Raw genomic sequence first — 17,621 nt, forward strand, 5'->3', positions numbered from 1 at the left:
CCTTACCCATTTCCCTGCCAAACTTTGGCTGCCGCCGCCGCCGCTGCCGGCGGTGACACCCGCGCCCACCCCCGCCCCGCCCCGGCGGAGAGCGCTCCGCGCAGCCTGCGCGCCCCCGCGCACCGCCCCGGCACCGCCAGTCAATAAAGTTGCGGTCTGGGGGCTGAAGGAGCGAATTGTCCCGGGGGGCTCGGGGAGCCGCGGGTGCGGGGCCGCAAGCGGGGCCGGGCGGGCGCTGCGGGTCTCGGGTGTGCCCCCCCTCCTCCCGCCCCCGTATGCTCTCGGTCCCTCCCTGGGAACAGGCGCTGCCCACCCAAGGAGGCGACCGGCGCTCCTGCCCCGCTGCCGCTCGCACACACACACACACACACACACACACACACACACACACACATATACCCGTGCGTGCGCCTCTGGCTCCGCACTGGAGTCAGTGCTGGTGCGTGCAGGTTGCTCAGACCTGAAATCTAAGGGAAAAGCTCAGCGTTTGCGTCGCTGCTCCTGCCGCCGGTGGTGGTAGCGGTGAAGAGAAGAGGGGCTTGTGTGATTTTGTTTCTTTTTCTTTTTTTTATTCCCCCCCATTGAATTCAATGGATCTGAACTTGGAGCTTTTGGACCTCGGTGGTTTTGGAATATCTACATGCTGATCCTTTTTATTGTGACACATCAAGTTGTGTGGGGAAACCATCCGAAGACAGCAAGATGTTTCTCGTTCTCTTGTACTTCGCTTTGCCCTTAGTAGGTAAGTTGCTGGTGCCTGATTTCGGTCTGTACATCGCTTCATAAAGCAAAGCGTAGGGTGTATGGGATCGGGAACCTGAAGGTTGTCAGTCTATTGTTTAGGCAGAATAGTGAAGTTTCCAGTAGTTTTTATGGCTCTGCCTCACATCAGTTAGCCCAGTCTACATTTAAAGCTCTGCGAGGTTACAGACTTCGATACTTGCCTGTCTAGGCTCTTGTTAAACTGGGTTCTCGCAAGTTACAGGGAAACTTTTCATTTAAATAAAATAAGGCTGCCTGGGGAGGGTGGGGGGTGACAAGAGCCAGCTGAAGGATTGTATCTTCACCTGCACCTGGCAGCGTGCCCGACTGCTAGTAGTTTACAGCCCAAACTGGTTTCCTTTCCACAGGAGATGTTTGCGTTTCCATCCTCATGTGTCTGAGGGAGCATGACAGGGGCACGATGGAGAGGAGAGAGTTAATGTAATTTGCTTTGTTCTCCTGCAAAAGCATCATGCGTGGAGAGAAATAGGGGGGAGAGAGGGGGAGAAGAGTAATAAATTCTACCTTTATACATATAGAATAAGCAAAAATGTGTACAGCCTTTAAAAAGTGACGCCAAGACAGGCTAATATCAATCAGTGAGGATACTTATCTCTCTGAGCGGGCTGTTCCTGGATGTAATTGAAATTACAGCAAAGCTCTTGTGGAAAGGGAGGCTGAATATTTAACCCCTCAGTTAAACCCTCGGATGGAAAGCTGATTTGTTTCACCAAAGTGGATCTATGGAATAACGAATGCTTGTTTTGTCAGGCACATTAACCCCTGTGGGTTTTCTTTCCTTTTTGTGTTTCCTTATAAATCAACCAACAGGGTTAAAACTTACCTTTTCCTTGGACTTCCCCAAAAAGTGGATCTAAACCCTGTGTGCTTTTTTCTAAGGCGTAGCACGAAGCCAGGTTTGCAAGGTGCTGCCCGTGGGGTTGGCAGCATGTGCTGCGTGAGGAGGTGCCCGGTGCTTCCCAGATGCTTCTTTGGAGCCCCGGTTACATCCGCCTTCTCCCTCAAGGAGTGTTTGTTGGTTTGTGTCTCCTCTCTGTAGATGTACTTTTGTGTGCAGAAGTGAGCGGGCTGCCTGGAGGGGACCGCCTCGACTGCGTGAAAGCCAGCGATCAGTGTCTGAAGGAGCAGAGCTGTAGTACTAAATACAGGACACTGAGGCAGTGTGTAGCCGGCAAAGAGAGCAACTTCAGCCGGGCCACGGGCCTGGAGGCGAAGGACGAATGCAGAAGCGCCATGGAAGCTCTCAAGCAGAAATCCCTGTACAACTGTCGCTGTAAGAGGGGCATGAAGAAGGAGAAAAACTGCCTGCGCATTTACTGGAGCATGTACCAGAGCTTGCAGGGTACGTTGCAAAGCACAGAGCCGCCCCACTCCCCCGGTGCAGCGTGTGGGTTTGCAGCCGCTCACATCCGCAGTTTAGCGGCTGCCACTGAGCCCACCCGGGCTCTGACCCCGGAGCTCACATTGTGCTCTTCAGCTGCGAACTGAGGACCTTTCATCCGCCTCAAGGCCAGCTGCTGCTCCGTCTCCTGTTGTTGGGAAATCCACAATGAGAGTTTCCTCCAGGGGACCCAGCTGACCTTTCTAAACCAGAGTCGAAAGATAAGGGCAGTAGCATGTGCAAGAGCCACAAAAACAATCATTTGGAGACGTTTTCTTAATAGTATTAGAACTCATTAATTAGGACTTACCTAACAAGATCACAGGACACTGGGACTAGTTTCTTAGCTTTTTGCTGGAAGTTAAATGTAATATGAAGAGGAGCATGGTTTTAAGGAAAAGTTTATTTTTTTTCCTTTCCTGTATTTCCCTGGGCATGCTGAGGCAGAAACAACCCCCCAAGTTTATGGTTCCTGGAGGACTTAGATGTGCCAGTTAGAAGGGATGTGACACTGATTGTCTTGTAGCTTCTGTTATTCATATCGCTTGCAAATTTCCCACAGTGTACTGAGAACAGTCACGTCCTCGTTTGAGAGACAGCATTTTTAGCACTTTTAGCCCTGTTTAGCTGTGGCCCTGGAGGTGAAGGTGCAGTCTTTAATTTCAGTGTGGTCTCCATTTAACTTTTTTTTTTTTAAGTTGCTTCTGCAACACAATAAATAATGCATTCCTGTTCATTTATCCATATGTTTTAATGAGTCAATATATGTTTTTTGGCTACCTAAAATAATGAACATTTCCTGTATCATAAAAAGTTTATCTTCCACTAGCATCTTGTTAGGAGTGTTTTGTTCCAAAGATGCTAGTTTTTGGCTGTTAGCTGAGCTTCTCTAAAAAAGAGCTCTGCTATTACAGTGAATGAAGAGGGACACCCTTGCTTCTCTCCTGCTGGCATGAGATGGGACAGTCCCTGTGATGTCACAGGCTGTCTCTGAAACTTATGACCTTATCCAAGGAGGAAGGAGAGAAAAGATCTGATGACAGTTTCTTTCAGGTGTTTTTATAGATAAGTAGCCACTTAAACAGGTTAAGGGGGAGTACATTTTGCTGTTACAGAGTAAAAGTAAACAAACAAATCTTACCCTGAATTCTTATATAAGAAAAAAATCCAAATTTTTTTCGTCCTTAGGAAATGACTTGCTTGAAGATTCCCCTTACGAGCCAGTTAACAGCAGACTATCAGACATATTCAGGCTAGCACCAATTGTATCAGGTAAGCAGATTTAACATTCTTTAACTGATACTTGATTTTGTAATTGAATTATGGAACTTTAAAGCTCTACTCTCATAAGTAAAAAGAAATGATAATGGCTGCCTGGATTTAGGAAGTTCACGATATAGTTGCACAAAAGAAAAGACTAATTGGTTTTGAAATAATAGCTAGAACTGAAAGAATGCTTGGCAGGATGGCAATTTGTATTCTTTTTGAGTCATTCTTGACAATAAATGCTAAATTTTCCTGTAGGTGGCAATCTGATTCCCTGCGTTCCCAATTTACAAATCAGGTCTTTTTTGGGAATTTGGTCAGTGCAAGTTACCTGCTATTGACATTATGGAAGATCAGAAGATAGATCTTTCTAATATTTGCATAAGGGAATGCTTTATAGTTTAATACAGTTTTGTTTAAAACAAAATTCAGAGTTAAGGTAAGGTTTGTCTTCTTTTCTGGAACTGCTGCCTATTTAAAGAGCCTATTCACAACTTCCTTCTTTTTCTGGTTTTGTGTGTTTGTTTTTTTTTTTCCCCTTGGTGTGTGGCTGTCTTTAAGAACCTTTTTATCATATTTTGAATATGTTGCTTGGTGATTAAACTGTGATGTTTGTTCTTTATCAGCTTAAATTATACTCATTCTGGATCATATTTATTGAAAACACCATTTTTTTGGGGCACTCACTGGCGTTACAGGTTGGAATTGCATTTCTTTTCAGGAGTTTCAAGAAGTCTTGTGAGGATGCAGTCCATACTTGGGACGTTTATTTGTTTAGCTACATAAATTGAATGTGCACAGTACGGTGTGTAAATTAGACAGTGCTGAAGCTGTAGTTAACTGACATGCTATGGATAAGCAGTAGGAGATGGCTCTTTAAAAGAAAGAAAAAAAAGACCAGAGAGAGTGGCTTGACCAATTTCTAGATGTACTTACACTTTTTAGAACTCAAAGTCCCATTAAAAGCCACGGGGGCTTAGGTTGTTAAGTATTTAATGGTACAGATTTTCAAAGGCATATAGATACATAAAATGTAGGTAACTGCCCATTGGGATTTTCAGAAAGGACTAAGTGATTTAAAAAGGCGTTAGATGCCCAGGCAGTTTTGAAAATTCTAAGTGCTTAATGCATCTTTAGGTATCTTAATGCCTTTGAAAATCGTCTCTTTGGTCACTTTTCAAAATGTGACTTCAGATCCTTATCCCATACATCTTTTTAAAGCATTATCCTGATTTTTGGGGCAATTCTGTTGGAGAAATAGTAGTGAGCAAAGATTCATCTCAGAATAATCTTTATTTCTCTTATTTTTTATTGCTTAAAACTCCAACTTAATACAAAACGAAGACAAAATCAATGCAGAGGAGTTCCAGGCAGTTTTCTTAAAATTTATGATCAGCCTGCCTAGGGCCAAATTGTAACCTACCTCAGCAGTTTTATGATCTCCATAGAAATACCCTATATACATTCTGCCTTTGTTATTTTTTAGATTCCCCATTTACTTGCAAAGTAATTATCTTAAAAATGTAATAATTTTTTTCAATACCTGTTCAGTGCAACAGCGAAATAAAACGTAGTTGCCAACCATTGATTTCCATCCTATCACAGTCTTTTCAGATGGTAATGGACTGGTTAGGACTCATTCTGTGTTACCAGTGCACCCCAAACTGCTGTGCATTGGTCAGAAGTTTGAGGTTTACAAGGATAGGAGGCCTGGATTCACAGGAAGCAATAGAAAAAAGTTGTAATCCAGTGGAAAAACACCAGTATTTGAAAGTATTGTCAACTGAAAGAAAAAGATTAGCAAAAGCATTTTTCTTATCGTCATGGTTACTATTGCATGTTACATTCTCTAAAGCTGCCTAGTCTTAGAGATTTTTTGCAGCACTCTGCAAATACCCCAAGCAGCAGAACTTGGTAAGATTTCTAGATCTTGATTAGAACAAACAAACAAAAAAATCCCTCTACAAGTACTGTTGGCAGGGGTTTCATAACTGTTGTTCTGCTAATATGGTCACTGTGTTTATAGATGTTGCTGCAGTATTCCCTCTCATTAAAGTTATTTGGGTGTAATTGAAAGCAGTGATTAACCCTTTCATATCACAAAAGGCCATTTGTGATACTGTATGGCTTGGCGTATAGCAAGTGTATAATGGTTTTGCCATCTTTTATGTATGTTTTTGAGGTAGTCTAGAAAATCACAGTAGTTTTCTTCTGTGGTACATAAAAGGGGAAATCATTGGCTGAGATGACTGTTCTGTGTGACATAAGTCTTTTATAGCATCTGTAAGTCTGAGAAATGAAGGACAGTTTAGTTAAAGTTGATGTATTTTTATACTGAAAGATGTTCAAAATTGCATCTTCTATGGAAACAGGGTGCCACATTTTCTTTAATTCAAGCATCAATATGTTGATTTAAAACAAAAATCAGAAATATATCGCTAAACCTGTTAGTTTGAATTTTCTCCCTGGTTCCTTTTATGTTAATGCACTGTTCCATCCATGTTGATGGATGCAGTCTTGTTACTAAGGTCAAGCTCTGTATTTTTAAGTGGTCTACATTATAGAAGGGCTGGTGGTGTAGTTAGTCTAGAACTAGAAGGAAAAGATAAGCGTTCTATATAAAATTTAAAACAATGTCCAACGGCATAGAGAAGAAATACGTAACTCACTAAATTATTTATTGTACTCTTAGCTGTTAAAAACAGCTTATCAGTATTTAATTAATAATAATAAGCATGAATTCTGCATTTGAGTAACTACTCAAAGTTTGCAAGGAAACTATAATTTATAAAAAAAAAAATTGCTGGCTGAAATAGCAATGTGAGGTCAGTTTTTGATTTCCTTGTGATGATGAGAGTATTCAGGGATATTTTCGTCCTTTCCATCTGCACTTTAAGTTTGTAATTTAGCTCCTTCTATAAAGTGACTCCTCACATGACCAAAGCCTGGACTGTGAGCCTTCCTAGTTGAAGGACTGGAGTGTCTTGGTTTTTTGTTTTGGGCATATCTAGGTTTGAATTTTCTTTATAACTACAATGTCTGATGTGGTGCTTCTGCCTCAAGAGTGTGAATTTCTTGCTGTTAGGCAGCTCTTCAAATTACTGAAAACTTGTGCATGTGTTCTAGAGGGTAACAGATTTGGGTTAGTTATTATGACGTCAAGATTTTGCTTAAGCAGACATTTTTTGCTTGAACCTTTACAACTTCTGAGAGGTGAAAACATTTTAAGGTCACTGACTTCTGTCACAACTACAGTAAATGCAAAATCTGTTGATAGGATTTCAGAGGTGCATTTCACAGTAAATTAAAGATAGATGCTGCAATTAGTCACTACTTAAAGCTAGCTATGGCTTTTTACTACCTGGAGAACAGTTTGCCTCTTAAATTTGTGTTGTTTCTGACATTGAGCCATATAACTGGAAGATATATTATTATTATTATTATTATTTTTGATATCAGCTGATACACTATAGTGGTCATCTCTGGCATGTTGTAAGAAAATATCCTGCATAAAAACTGTAGCTGCATAAAACCCGCAGAAATTCTTAACAAAATAATGTCTCTGAAATGTGTCGTTTATATCAACACAAAAGGGAGAACCACTACATCTGAATAAAATGCCTTAAGTCATATCTGTGAAGTGGTGTAAATAAAATCCTGAGTGTAATAAAGGGTTGACTATTTAGATCAACGTGTTTAGGATGACATAATGCTCTCCTCCCATGGATTCACTTTTAACTTGCCTAGTTGTTCACAGGCTTATTATCCCATTGTTCAGCTTTGCAAATCTTTTCTTCTTTCTTTTTCATCTATTATGTTCAGAAATAATCTTAAAGGACAGGCTACATAAATCAGAACATTTCTTAAAACATACAGGGTTTGCTGTTAGTCTGTGGAGAATTGGTTGGTTACGTGCTGCTAGTTTCCAGTTGCTAAAACACAAGACAGGTAGAAATTAATTATTTTGCCAATATTTCTTGTTAGTGTAGTAAACTGTTTTTGAGAAGTGCCTTTTGCATCATTAACAAATGAGAGAAAGAAAATGGCTCATATAATTGTATGTCAAAAGGAGTATTTCCTAATTTTGCTGTTTTCCTCAGAGGCTGTTTACTCGAAAAACTCTGAAAATCTTCTGTTGTGGAAAGTGCCTTGAAGCTTTTATTTAGAAAAGGGTGTATTTTATGTTTATTATGGCAGACTTGTACGTTAAAACCAGGAATTCAGTAGACAGCACACAGGGCTTCTTGCTGGAGTGTATCATTCCACATTAGAACATGGGTAATGCAGTACATGAAGTTAGCATGTTTGACTTGCATACTGAATAAGCTGTAAGACAAACAATTATGGTCAATAAGGTGGTCTTTTATTTCATGTAAAAAGTTGAGACTATAAAAAGTTAGCAGTGCTGGAATTCTCAGGAGTGTGGGTACAGGTGGCTGTTACACTCTGTAGGATGTATGAAGATGTCTCCCTCTAGGATCTCACTGCTGCTCAGAGGGATGGTGGGTTGGTTATTAGTTCCCATCTTCATCTTCCTTTGAATTTTTCCAAGTCTTTTAGGCATCCTGTAGAGTTGACATTCACAAATCAGAAAGTTGATTGTGGGAAAGAATGAATCCAGTGTGCAAAACACTTCCCTAAGCATGTGACAGACTTTTATAAGGGGATGGTTCCCTCTCCCCGGCATAAAACCTTCTCTGAGTATTGATGACAGCTGCCTGGCCCCTCCCCATTAATTTTTTCTTCTCCGGGATGGGGTAGAGACCTTACGGAGAATGGACTGCAAGTGTTTCCTTTGGAAAAGTTGTCATCATCACAGGTGAGGGAGGAAGGCTGGGGCTTTTCAGTTGGAATTCTCAGGTTTGAGAGAAACAGAGCTTCCTTTTTCGTGTGCTTCTCCTTGTACCTTCTTGTTCTGCTACTTCTGTAAAGAGGGGTTGTAGAATTAGAACAAGCTGTGTTGGAGTGCATTAATTCCCCCCAAACTTTCATAACCCTAAAATTCTTTTAATCAAGAGTGGAATGTTTCCCCATTGATTTTTTTTTTTTTTTTTCCCAGTTCTTGATCTAATGTAAGAGTTGTGTTCTGGGTAACAGGTCTCTGACACTATAATTATTATTTACTTATTTTTTCCTACTTGGTAAAGTACTTTTCTTTTGTAGAAGCCATACATAGCATTTTTTAGGTTGTTTATCAGAAAGATAAGTTAGTCTGTGTCCTAGCCAAGGGATTCACTGCTTTTTCCTTTTGGGGTTTGTGGCATGTGAATTAGTGGCTTCTCCCATGAATTAATACTGTATGACATTCCCAATTCCCATTGCCTGAGGCCTCTAATCCTGTTTCTGTTCTGAAATCTGCATATATTTCAAATGCCACATATTTTTCTAATTTAACACTATGTCTTTTTATGACATTTCTGTAAGATTATTTGAGATGCCACATGTCTACAGAGGCAATTTTAATTTACAAAATATTGAAAATGTTGATTTCTCTTGACTCTTTACAATGCTCTTACTAGCTCTGACCTCCCATATCATAGTAGTTCAGTTAAAAAAGCCAAGATACTTCATATTAGTTACCTTGCACGTACACCCAAGTTCATGAACAATAAACCAGATCTTATTAGGTTAACAGGAATCTTGCAATCTGATTCTGTTCCCACTGAAGTAAGCAAAACACATCAAAATCTTTTTATTTGATTGTGATATATTCTGTTTCCTGATATAATTTTTGGGGGGCTCTAGTTCTGGTTTTCTTATATGTGGTTAAGCCTTTTGATAACAGAAAAGTAAAAACTTCTTAAATTTAGCCTACATTAGATTGTCACATGCACATGCAACCTGTGTTTTGCTTTGTAAGGTAATATATTGCAATAATAGCACTTAGACCAATATATAATACTGGTTTTGCACAAATCCAGACTCTTTTTTTCCCAGTGAGAATTTATGTCCTGTTGCAAGAAAAAAACACAAACAACACAGGCATCTATTTTAGCTGCATTTAACAAAATGAAAATAGTTTGATAACAATAAATCTGAGTGTGTCCAGTGTTTGTGTTCTTTGACATTTCTGTCTGCAGATTTTCTTTGCAGAGACAACTAGGCTGGCTTCCAGTCAGATAACAAGTTATCGAGGGTGCATAGATACCAGATTTCCACTTCTGCATTTCTATAATCAGATTGGACTTCACACAAAAGAAAATCACTTTGGTGGCTGTTGGCTTGCAGGAGCTCTTTGAATTTCCTGTTTTCTGCATTTCTTGAAGCTAGATCTGATTATGAGGGGGGAATTAAGTACCTTGCTGATTGACTGGCCTATAAAGGCAGTGCCTATGCACTTTACCTTCAGGAGGATCACAAACGGGCCTTGAAAATAGGAATATGTAAATAGTCATGCACATTGCTTTCAGTGGTAAGATTATTGGAACCTTTTTGCTAATTTTTTTGAAGAGCTGTAAAACAGAAGAAAAGGTCTTTGTTCCTGAAGTATTTAAAATGCACAGCTTTGAGCAAACGCAGAGCTTCTGCTTGTCCAAGTGGTCTAGGCAGGCTTTGGCAACCTGTTTAAACATGGGGAAATAAGATGAAATCTATTCCATGTAAGGAGGAAGCATCTGGTGATACAACAAGGACATATAAGTATATATACTCAGCATCTACATTAATGCTGAGAGTAGTAAGAATGGTTAGGAGGAAACTTGAAGGAGAGCAATATTTTCCTGAAGCCTCAAAGGAAGGTGTTGGGACATGGCCTGTTGAATAAGCATGGCCAGGTAGTTTGTTACCATATATAATGTATACAGTGGACCACATCTTTTCTAGAGTAGCACCTTTGCAGAGTGGAATTGCCATCCCTCAATGTGCTTTACAGGAAAGCCTCAGTTATGGTGTGGGAGGTCATATATTAAATGAAAAATGCCTGTGTACTTTGGGCAGCAAATTGTATATTCTTGCTTCCCATTACAGGCCAGCTTTATGGTTTGCTTAAGTGCCACCTGAGTTACTCTGAAGGAGGAGCAAGGCACACAGGTACTGCTAGTGGTATTAGTGGGATTATGAGGAGAGATCAGGTAGTTGTCCCTGGGAAGGGAAGCAGAATCCAGTTACCTATGAGTAGAGGTACCACTGTTCCAGGGACGTGATGAGCAGGAACAGATGTGGGCTGCTGGGGACCTCAGAAACACAGAACTTGCCAGGTTCTGGGTTTTGTCAGGTGTCTACAGGCTGCTGTGCCACAGGGGTGAGTGGTTGGACCCAGTGAACCTGCTAATGGAGCAGCTGAAGGCATGACATGGTGAGAGAAATAGCCCGTGGTTCACACGGTGAGGATACTGGTGGCAGTACTGCAGTGACAAAGGTGGTGTGAGGACTGGTGCAGAAGAAAAGGCTGCACTGAGTACTCATATTTTTATGGCAGTCTTCCTTGTAGGGCTCCTGAAATGCCTTGTCTGAAAGCTGTGTCCCCTGGTGAAACCATAAGAACAGCATCCTGCAGCTTTCTGTCTCTTGATGGCACAGCAAGGTGCAGCTTATGGCAGGTGATTTGCATGCTGGCTCTTTACAGTTTAAAATATTTTAAAACTTTTTTTTTTTTTAATAATCTTGGAAAAGCCACTGGTATCTGTCAGGAGTTTGACAGTATGTTAAAAATGCTAAGAGTAAAATGTTTGTATGTAATGAAAAGAAATAAGAATTTCTGGATTGCAAGGCAGATACTTGATTTGTGATAAGTCTCCAACATTTGTTATTTTAAGATGTACATCATATTGTTTTAACTTTAGGAATGTGTTCACAGCTTTTGTTTTTAGAAATGTGGCTGGTTTTGTTCATGAAAAGTAATTCTGTAATTTATTTCATATTATTTTGGTGGTGGTTTTTAATTCTTGCATTTTCCATGGATGAAACTAATGCAACAACAATGCTGTCAGTATAGTTAGGGCATTAACACAGTTAAGTTATTTTTGTAGTAGTTCTTTACTTACTATGATGCTTTGACAATTTTTATAAGTGTCAGGTTATTGTCCTGTACAATCTGCACTCAGCTTGAAATTTAACATGAGAGAGGCATGACACAAAGTGTAATGGCATAGAGATAACTCTTCCTGCATAGAAATCTGCAGAAATAATGGGTTGTAAAGAGACTTGAAGATATGAAACAGTTTGAGTAGGAACCCATAAATAAAGATGAATTTTTGCATTCAGTGGTTATATTATTTTATCACTGTCTAGTGTCCATAAAATGCATCTTCCCATTAACGTTTTGTCATGCAGCTGATGAGGTTCAGAAGTGTTAAAAACTTCCATGCTCTTCTTTTTAAAAGTTTGCACCCTGAATTCAGTACTAAAGCTCAGTTCAGCAAACCCAGAAATAGTTGTTTCTCTCCTTTCTCCACTGGAGACAGCACAATGATTGTCCCTACTTCCCAGTCCCACAGCCTCCAGCCCACTGCTGGCGTTTCTTGGGTTTGCAGTCAGGCTAGTGCTGACCACTGCTGTGACCTCATACCCCAACTCATTCCTGCCTCAGCATATCTTTTCAATATACTGCTGTCCCTTCTTTGATTGTCAGCTTTGTTCTCTCTGAACCGTAACTCCTCCAGCTGTAGGACTTCAGGGGTTTCTTTCTCTGTCACTGCAGCATGGAGTGGCTCTGCTTTCCACCTCAGCTACTCACTTCTCAGAAATCTGATTGCAGTTTTTCCCATTCCTTTTTACGACAGCCTTGTCTTCGCTCTCCTGCCTGATGTCATTGCTTTGCAGTCTGCCTCTGCCTCTGCCCTGCTCTCCTGTTCTCCATTCCCCCAATGCCTCCCTGTCCTCCCTTGTCCAGTATTTCTGGTGAAACAACACCTTCTGTGCTCCTTGCAAACTTTGATTAGGCTTGTTTTTACCCAACATTCTCCAGTTTTTTCTTAGCTGTACAATTGTTCAATTTACGGTTGTAAAGAGTTTGAGATGTGGTCTGATAAAAGGAATTGTTCCTGAGTGAAGGAACTGACAAAGCCTGGTATCCTATCAGTCCTCCATCCCCTGGATGCCTCCTCTCTTTGCACAGAAAGAGCTCCTATCTTCTCTCCCTGTTCTATGCCCTCTCTACATGTGCTCCCTTACCTCTTCTCTGGTCCTTAGCTCTGTCCCACGTCTCTTGTCTGTTGGGCAGCATGTGCTGCAGCTGGCTGGGTGTTACACCTGTGCTGCAGGACTGTATGGCAGGCAGGTGGGCCCCTGTTCCCTCTTGGAATGGCTCAGAGCCAGAGGCGACAGGTGCCGTGTCAGGCAAGTCTACTTGGGTCTAAAACTGTGTTTTTTCTTAAAATCTGTAAGAACTTCATATTCATTCCTCTGTCAAATTTGTTCAAGTATGTCCTGTGGATTAAAAAATCACTAGGAGCTGCAGGGATGTGGAGAACACAGAGACTAATATTCATTTTACTTACATTTCCTTGAAAAATCATGATTAAAAAAGCAATTATGGTTCCTGTCATATCGTTAAGCATTAGACTGTGACATATCTCATTCTAGTCTCATAAAACATCTAGTGTGTCATGCAAGTGATATAAATAAACATGCAGTGGACTTGAAACATACAGGCAATTAAGTACAGTCGATGGCTGGCAGTTGTATTAGATAACTGAACATCTCAGGATTCTCAAAATGAGAGATAACTCATGCGTTTATGTTAGTTGGCGTGCAGATTATTTATTCAGATTTAGAAATGTAACAAGAAAGAAAGGACCCATCCAGAAGCTGTTATATTTTAACACATATATTGCATTTGACTATTTGAATGGTACCACATTGTGTTTACAAATAACATTGTATTTTTAGACTCATCTTCTTCTGCAGATGGAGTGTTTTTAGGATTAATGATTAAGTTTTGCTGATGTTTGTTGTCATGAGGTCATAAAGAAGATTAAGAAAGGCAATACTAACATTTGGCAGTAGATTCAAAGAATTCAAGTCCAAATACCCTGACTTCTCCAGACTTGCTGCTTGCAAACAGAGTGGAATGTGTTCTGCACAGCAGTGGCTTTGCATTAATGAACACTTCAGCAGCAGATTAAAATGTCTCTTTAAAAAATAGGTTAGGATTATATAATAACACAATTCTGGGATACTAATAGCAGTGAAGATGATTTTATTGAGCAGATTAAGTGCAATTAGATCTCAACTACAGAGTATTTAAATACAATACCAGATCAAAATCCAGCCCCTGCAGCTTTACTTGCTTTCCTTCACACCCACGGGATCAGCACCTGACAGCAAAGTAAATTATAATTTTTATTGTAGTTCATTTTATATTGCCATGGGAATGTACATCCATTAGGACCCAGGCAAACATGACTTTTTTCCACGTACACAGTTATGAAACAAGCTGTGATTGAAGACAGTGAGGTGTCGGCAGTATTTGAAATTCTATTAGAAATTGATAAATTTGCTTGTCAGATTTCTTTAAAGGATTGCATGGGTAATAACTGCCTATAGTATTCTCATATGAAAAGTCATGAAAATTATAGCTTTAAAATCAACCCATATAGACTGAGAAATTGTGTCAGTTCTTTCTCTGGTAATCTATTTTCTTAATTTTAGTCTCCTAAACAGTGAAATAATGACACAAACTTGCAGTGGTTGATACCACTTGTGATCTGATGAAGTAAACTGCTTTGATCTTCTGAGAGGTCAAACTTTGTGTGATTCTAAGCAAACATTCCCCAAGGCTGCTGATGTGTGAGATGTTTCTTCCCCTTGCCAAACATCCTACCTTTGCAATAGAAAATTAAAGGAGACTTGCAAAGAAATGTGTGGTGTGTTAAATCTTGTCTATAAATTGGTGTGAGAATTGTTGAACACAGGGTTTGATGATGTGTTTATTTTTTTAATTTTTGCACAGTTTAAAAAAATCTAGACAGCTTTCTTTGGGGTTGAGTAGAAAGTAAATGTATTGACTGTAGCTGTTAATGTTTAGGGAGAAAGACATACAATGTTTTTTAATTTGGTAAATAAAGAATTATTTGGATCTGACTTAGAGCTCCATTTAGTTTTTTAAAACATTTCTGCTCTATAGCCAAAAATATCTTATCTGCATGCCCTTGACCTTTCTCTAGGGGCTGTGGGAAGATTCAAAAGCATAAATGAGAATAAATTTAGAATTAGCCTATTTGAAGAAAAATGGTACCAAATGCCTTAGCTCTGTGCAAATTGGAATTGTCAGTCCTACATGTCCAGTCTGGCAGAGCTGAGCGGAGCACCCTGCTGCTAGAGCTGGGAGCCCTGGAAATGGGAAGGTAGTTCATTTTTTGATTCTTTGCTCACTCCTTCCCCTCCTTGCAGAAGCTGCCAACAAAGGTGTCAGTTATAATTGATGGTTTCTGTAGCTCAGTTATCTATCCCTTAATGTAGCCCTTTCCTCCCAGCTTGCTCTGTGTGGTTCACCTTTTAGCTGTATAAATACCTTTGGTCATTACCCTCTTGGACTATAACTAGTGACTAAAAGGTGACGTCACTGTAGGAAAGACGTTGTCAGTGATGTAACCACAGCCATAAGCAGTGAGTAATTGGGATGGTTGGGGTTTATTTATTTATTTATTTATTAACAAAAAAGGTGGTGTTTGGGTATCCCAGATGTTACTGAGATACTTCTGAGAACAGATGACTTGTAGTGATACTGACTGCAAGCAGCCACTCTGCAGTGTTCTTAGCTCCTTTAAATCATTCACTTAGCAAGACAGAGAATGGGTGCACTTGTGAGGCTGTCACCTTTAGGGCTTAGGTACTGCATTGCTCTGCACTAATTATACATTCTGATACTAGCTTTCATTTATGCTAATTGCAAATAAACTTATAAATTCCTCAAATTATTAAAAAGAGAGTTATCTCCTTCCTGTTGCAGTCAGTGAAAGATTTAAATGTTGCAAAATTTTGGTCCTGCTTTAGAGAGGAAAATGTCATCCTAAAAATCTTCCCAATATTAATACTTTGTCAGGGTAAGAAAACAGTGGTGTTTGTAGCATTGCAACTGTATATACTGATTTTAACAATTATTTTAAATTAACTCAGTGATTTAAATATGTATTTAATCCTACATAACCAGACATAATAAAACTAAACTCCTACTTAAAAGATAATCAGTAAGTGACTGTACCTAGGACACTAATGGGAGGGAAAAGAAATTAATCTCATAAATGGCAACATTTTCTGTAGAGCTGTTCTCATTAGGATATTCAGAAAAAAAAGCCACAGATTTCTGTAATGCAGGCAGTATGCAATATCTAGTTTAGACTGTGAAGAGAAAGGTAATTTACAAGTTACAGAATGAATTATTCTGTCGCAAAAAGAATAAAATAGAACCAATAGTTTGCTCCCCTTGAGCACTAATACCTGCTAATTGAGGGATTGCACTGTAAGAGTCAATATTCAAGCTTGTAGAATACTTAAAGTGACTAGTTTCTGTCTGTAGCCAGACTGAGAAATACAATAAATGATTCTGGACCTGGACTGTGGTGAGAAGAGCTACTTCCCACTGCAGCTATCAGAATGGGAGACGTGTCAAGTGCTTGTAAGAGATAGCTCCTCTATCTACTGAGCAGGTTGTACTTCTTCTATGGCAAAGAGTGTTGCTGATAGATTAGGGTGACAATTCATAATGTTCCTGAGCATGAATGCTACATGTTGAACAAGATCAGAGCCTCAAGGAGCATGTCATAGAGAATTAAGGCTTAACATTATCCTTCTTCCTGGTTTTCAGAATTTTCAAGGGATTTCTAATATTTTAAAATTGTTTAAACTCAGAAAACCCTGGTATTTCAGAGTATTACTTTACAAACCATGTTTTCCCCAGATTGTAGCTGAGTGTAGTGGTCTAATTCCAGGTAATGACTTTCTGTTGTGTGAAAAGATCCAATAGCAGAAAAGTATTTTGATAAAATTCTAGAAATTATTGTGCGTATTGGGAATGATTTATTAGGCTACAGCAGGAAAGCTAGAAAGGTTATTTTAAAGGTGATAACTTCTCAGATGTGTATTATTAGTCTGCAGTAAATGTATTATTTTGAACTGTTTAAAGAGTGGCAAAAGTATTAAAATACGTCTCTAAATCACTCTACAGCTATTTAAAGACAATGTTTTGGCTATCTGCCCAAAATGCTGTATAGTAGGTATTTTAGAGGAAGAGAAGGTTTCTTTGAGGTATTTTTACCACTGGGGGACTCCTGCTGTTCACATTTCTTCTGTGTAGTTTGAAGTACCCCAGATTTGCCTGAAGTGATTTGAGTTCACCTGAAAGGTGTGTGTGGGTGTACTGGTATTTGTTGTGGAAGATCATTTTAAGTTTAATTGTGAAATGAAATGTTTATCTGTTTCACATGATAACACCCAAGTGTTAGCCCAGGTTGTTTCTCTTCACACCTAACACTCACATGAGGAGCTGTGAGGTTTGAAAAAGATGTGACTGAGTTAATTTTCTTGATTATTTTATCCTTAGTTGTTTTAAGACTTGAGTGAATAGGTGCTGACAGGAGTCCAGCTTTTTTCATATTAAATATAAAAGCAGAGCTAATGTATATTTGGCAGACACAAGCACTTTAGAGGTCAGGAAACTTACAACTTTAGCTTTTTCTCTCTTGTGCAGTTCATTTCTGACACGGGCTTGAAATTACATTTAAACACTCCTTTTCCAGTATATGGTATGAATCAGTGCTCTAGCAGAGCCTAAGATCACCTTTACTTGTGCAGTTAAAATCTGATTAATACATGTATTAAAGGAAAAGTCAAGGTACAAACACATCTCTAATTCTGGGCCTGGCTAACTGGAAAGTTTCTTTCCATAAATCATTCCACAGCAGGTTTACTTTAAGAAAGGTTAGGAGGCTCATTTGTGTAAACTTCCAGACCTGTCTGCAGAAATAGCTCTTTTCCATTTAAAAAAAAACCCTCAGTTATCCTCATTTCCTGATTGTGGTCTAGGTGGGTCATTCTGTGGGACTGCATTTTCATTCCTGTTAGGAGTTTTCAAAACCTTCACAAGGGCCACCAGTTGGTGTCCTGTACAGGAGATATGTGTACATACCTGTTCACAGAGCTGAACAGCATTGTGCAGTTTGTGATACAAGGGGGTGTCCTCAAACCATAGGATATTAGGTCAGCATGTATTTCAAGGCACAGGCATTGTAAGGCTGAATGTTCTCAAAGCAGT

General features: G+C 39.6%; 1 protein-coding gene across 1 annotated transcript in view; it reads left to right on the forward strand.

Moving 5' to 3' along the window:
• Positions 1–263: 263 nt before the first annotated feature.
• GFRA1 (GDNF family receptor alpha 1) overlaps positions 264–17,621 on the forward strand; it is a 141,810-nt gene continuing 124,452 nt past the window's right edge. Inside the window, exons 1-3 of the mRNA XM_027692182.1 lie at positions 264–742; positions 1,823–2,125; positions 3,353–3,436. Of these exons, the coding sequence (XP_027547983.1) occupies positions 703–742; positions 1,823–2,125; positions 3,353–3,436 (427 nt within the window). The 5' untranslated portion in view covers positions 264–702. The remainder of the gene's footprint in view (positions 743–1,822; positions 2,126–3,352; positions 3,437–17,621) is intronic.

This window comes from Neopelma chrysocephalum, unplaced genomic scaffold (genome assembly GCF_003984885.1).
Source record: "Neopelma chrysocephalum unplaced genomic scaffold, ASM398488v2 Primary Assembly neopelma1_85, whole genome shotgun sequence".
Classification (NCBI taxonomy): Eukaryota; Metazoa; Chordata; class Aves; order Passeriformes; family Pipridae; genus Neopelma; species Neopelma chrysocephalum.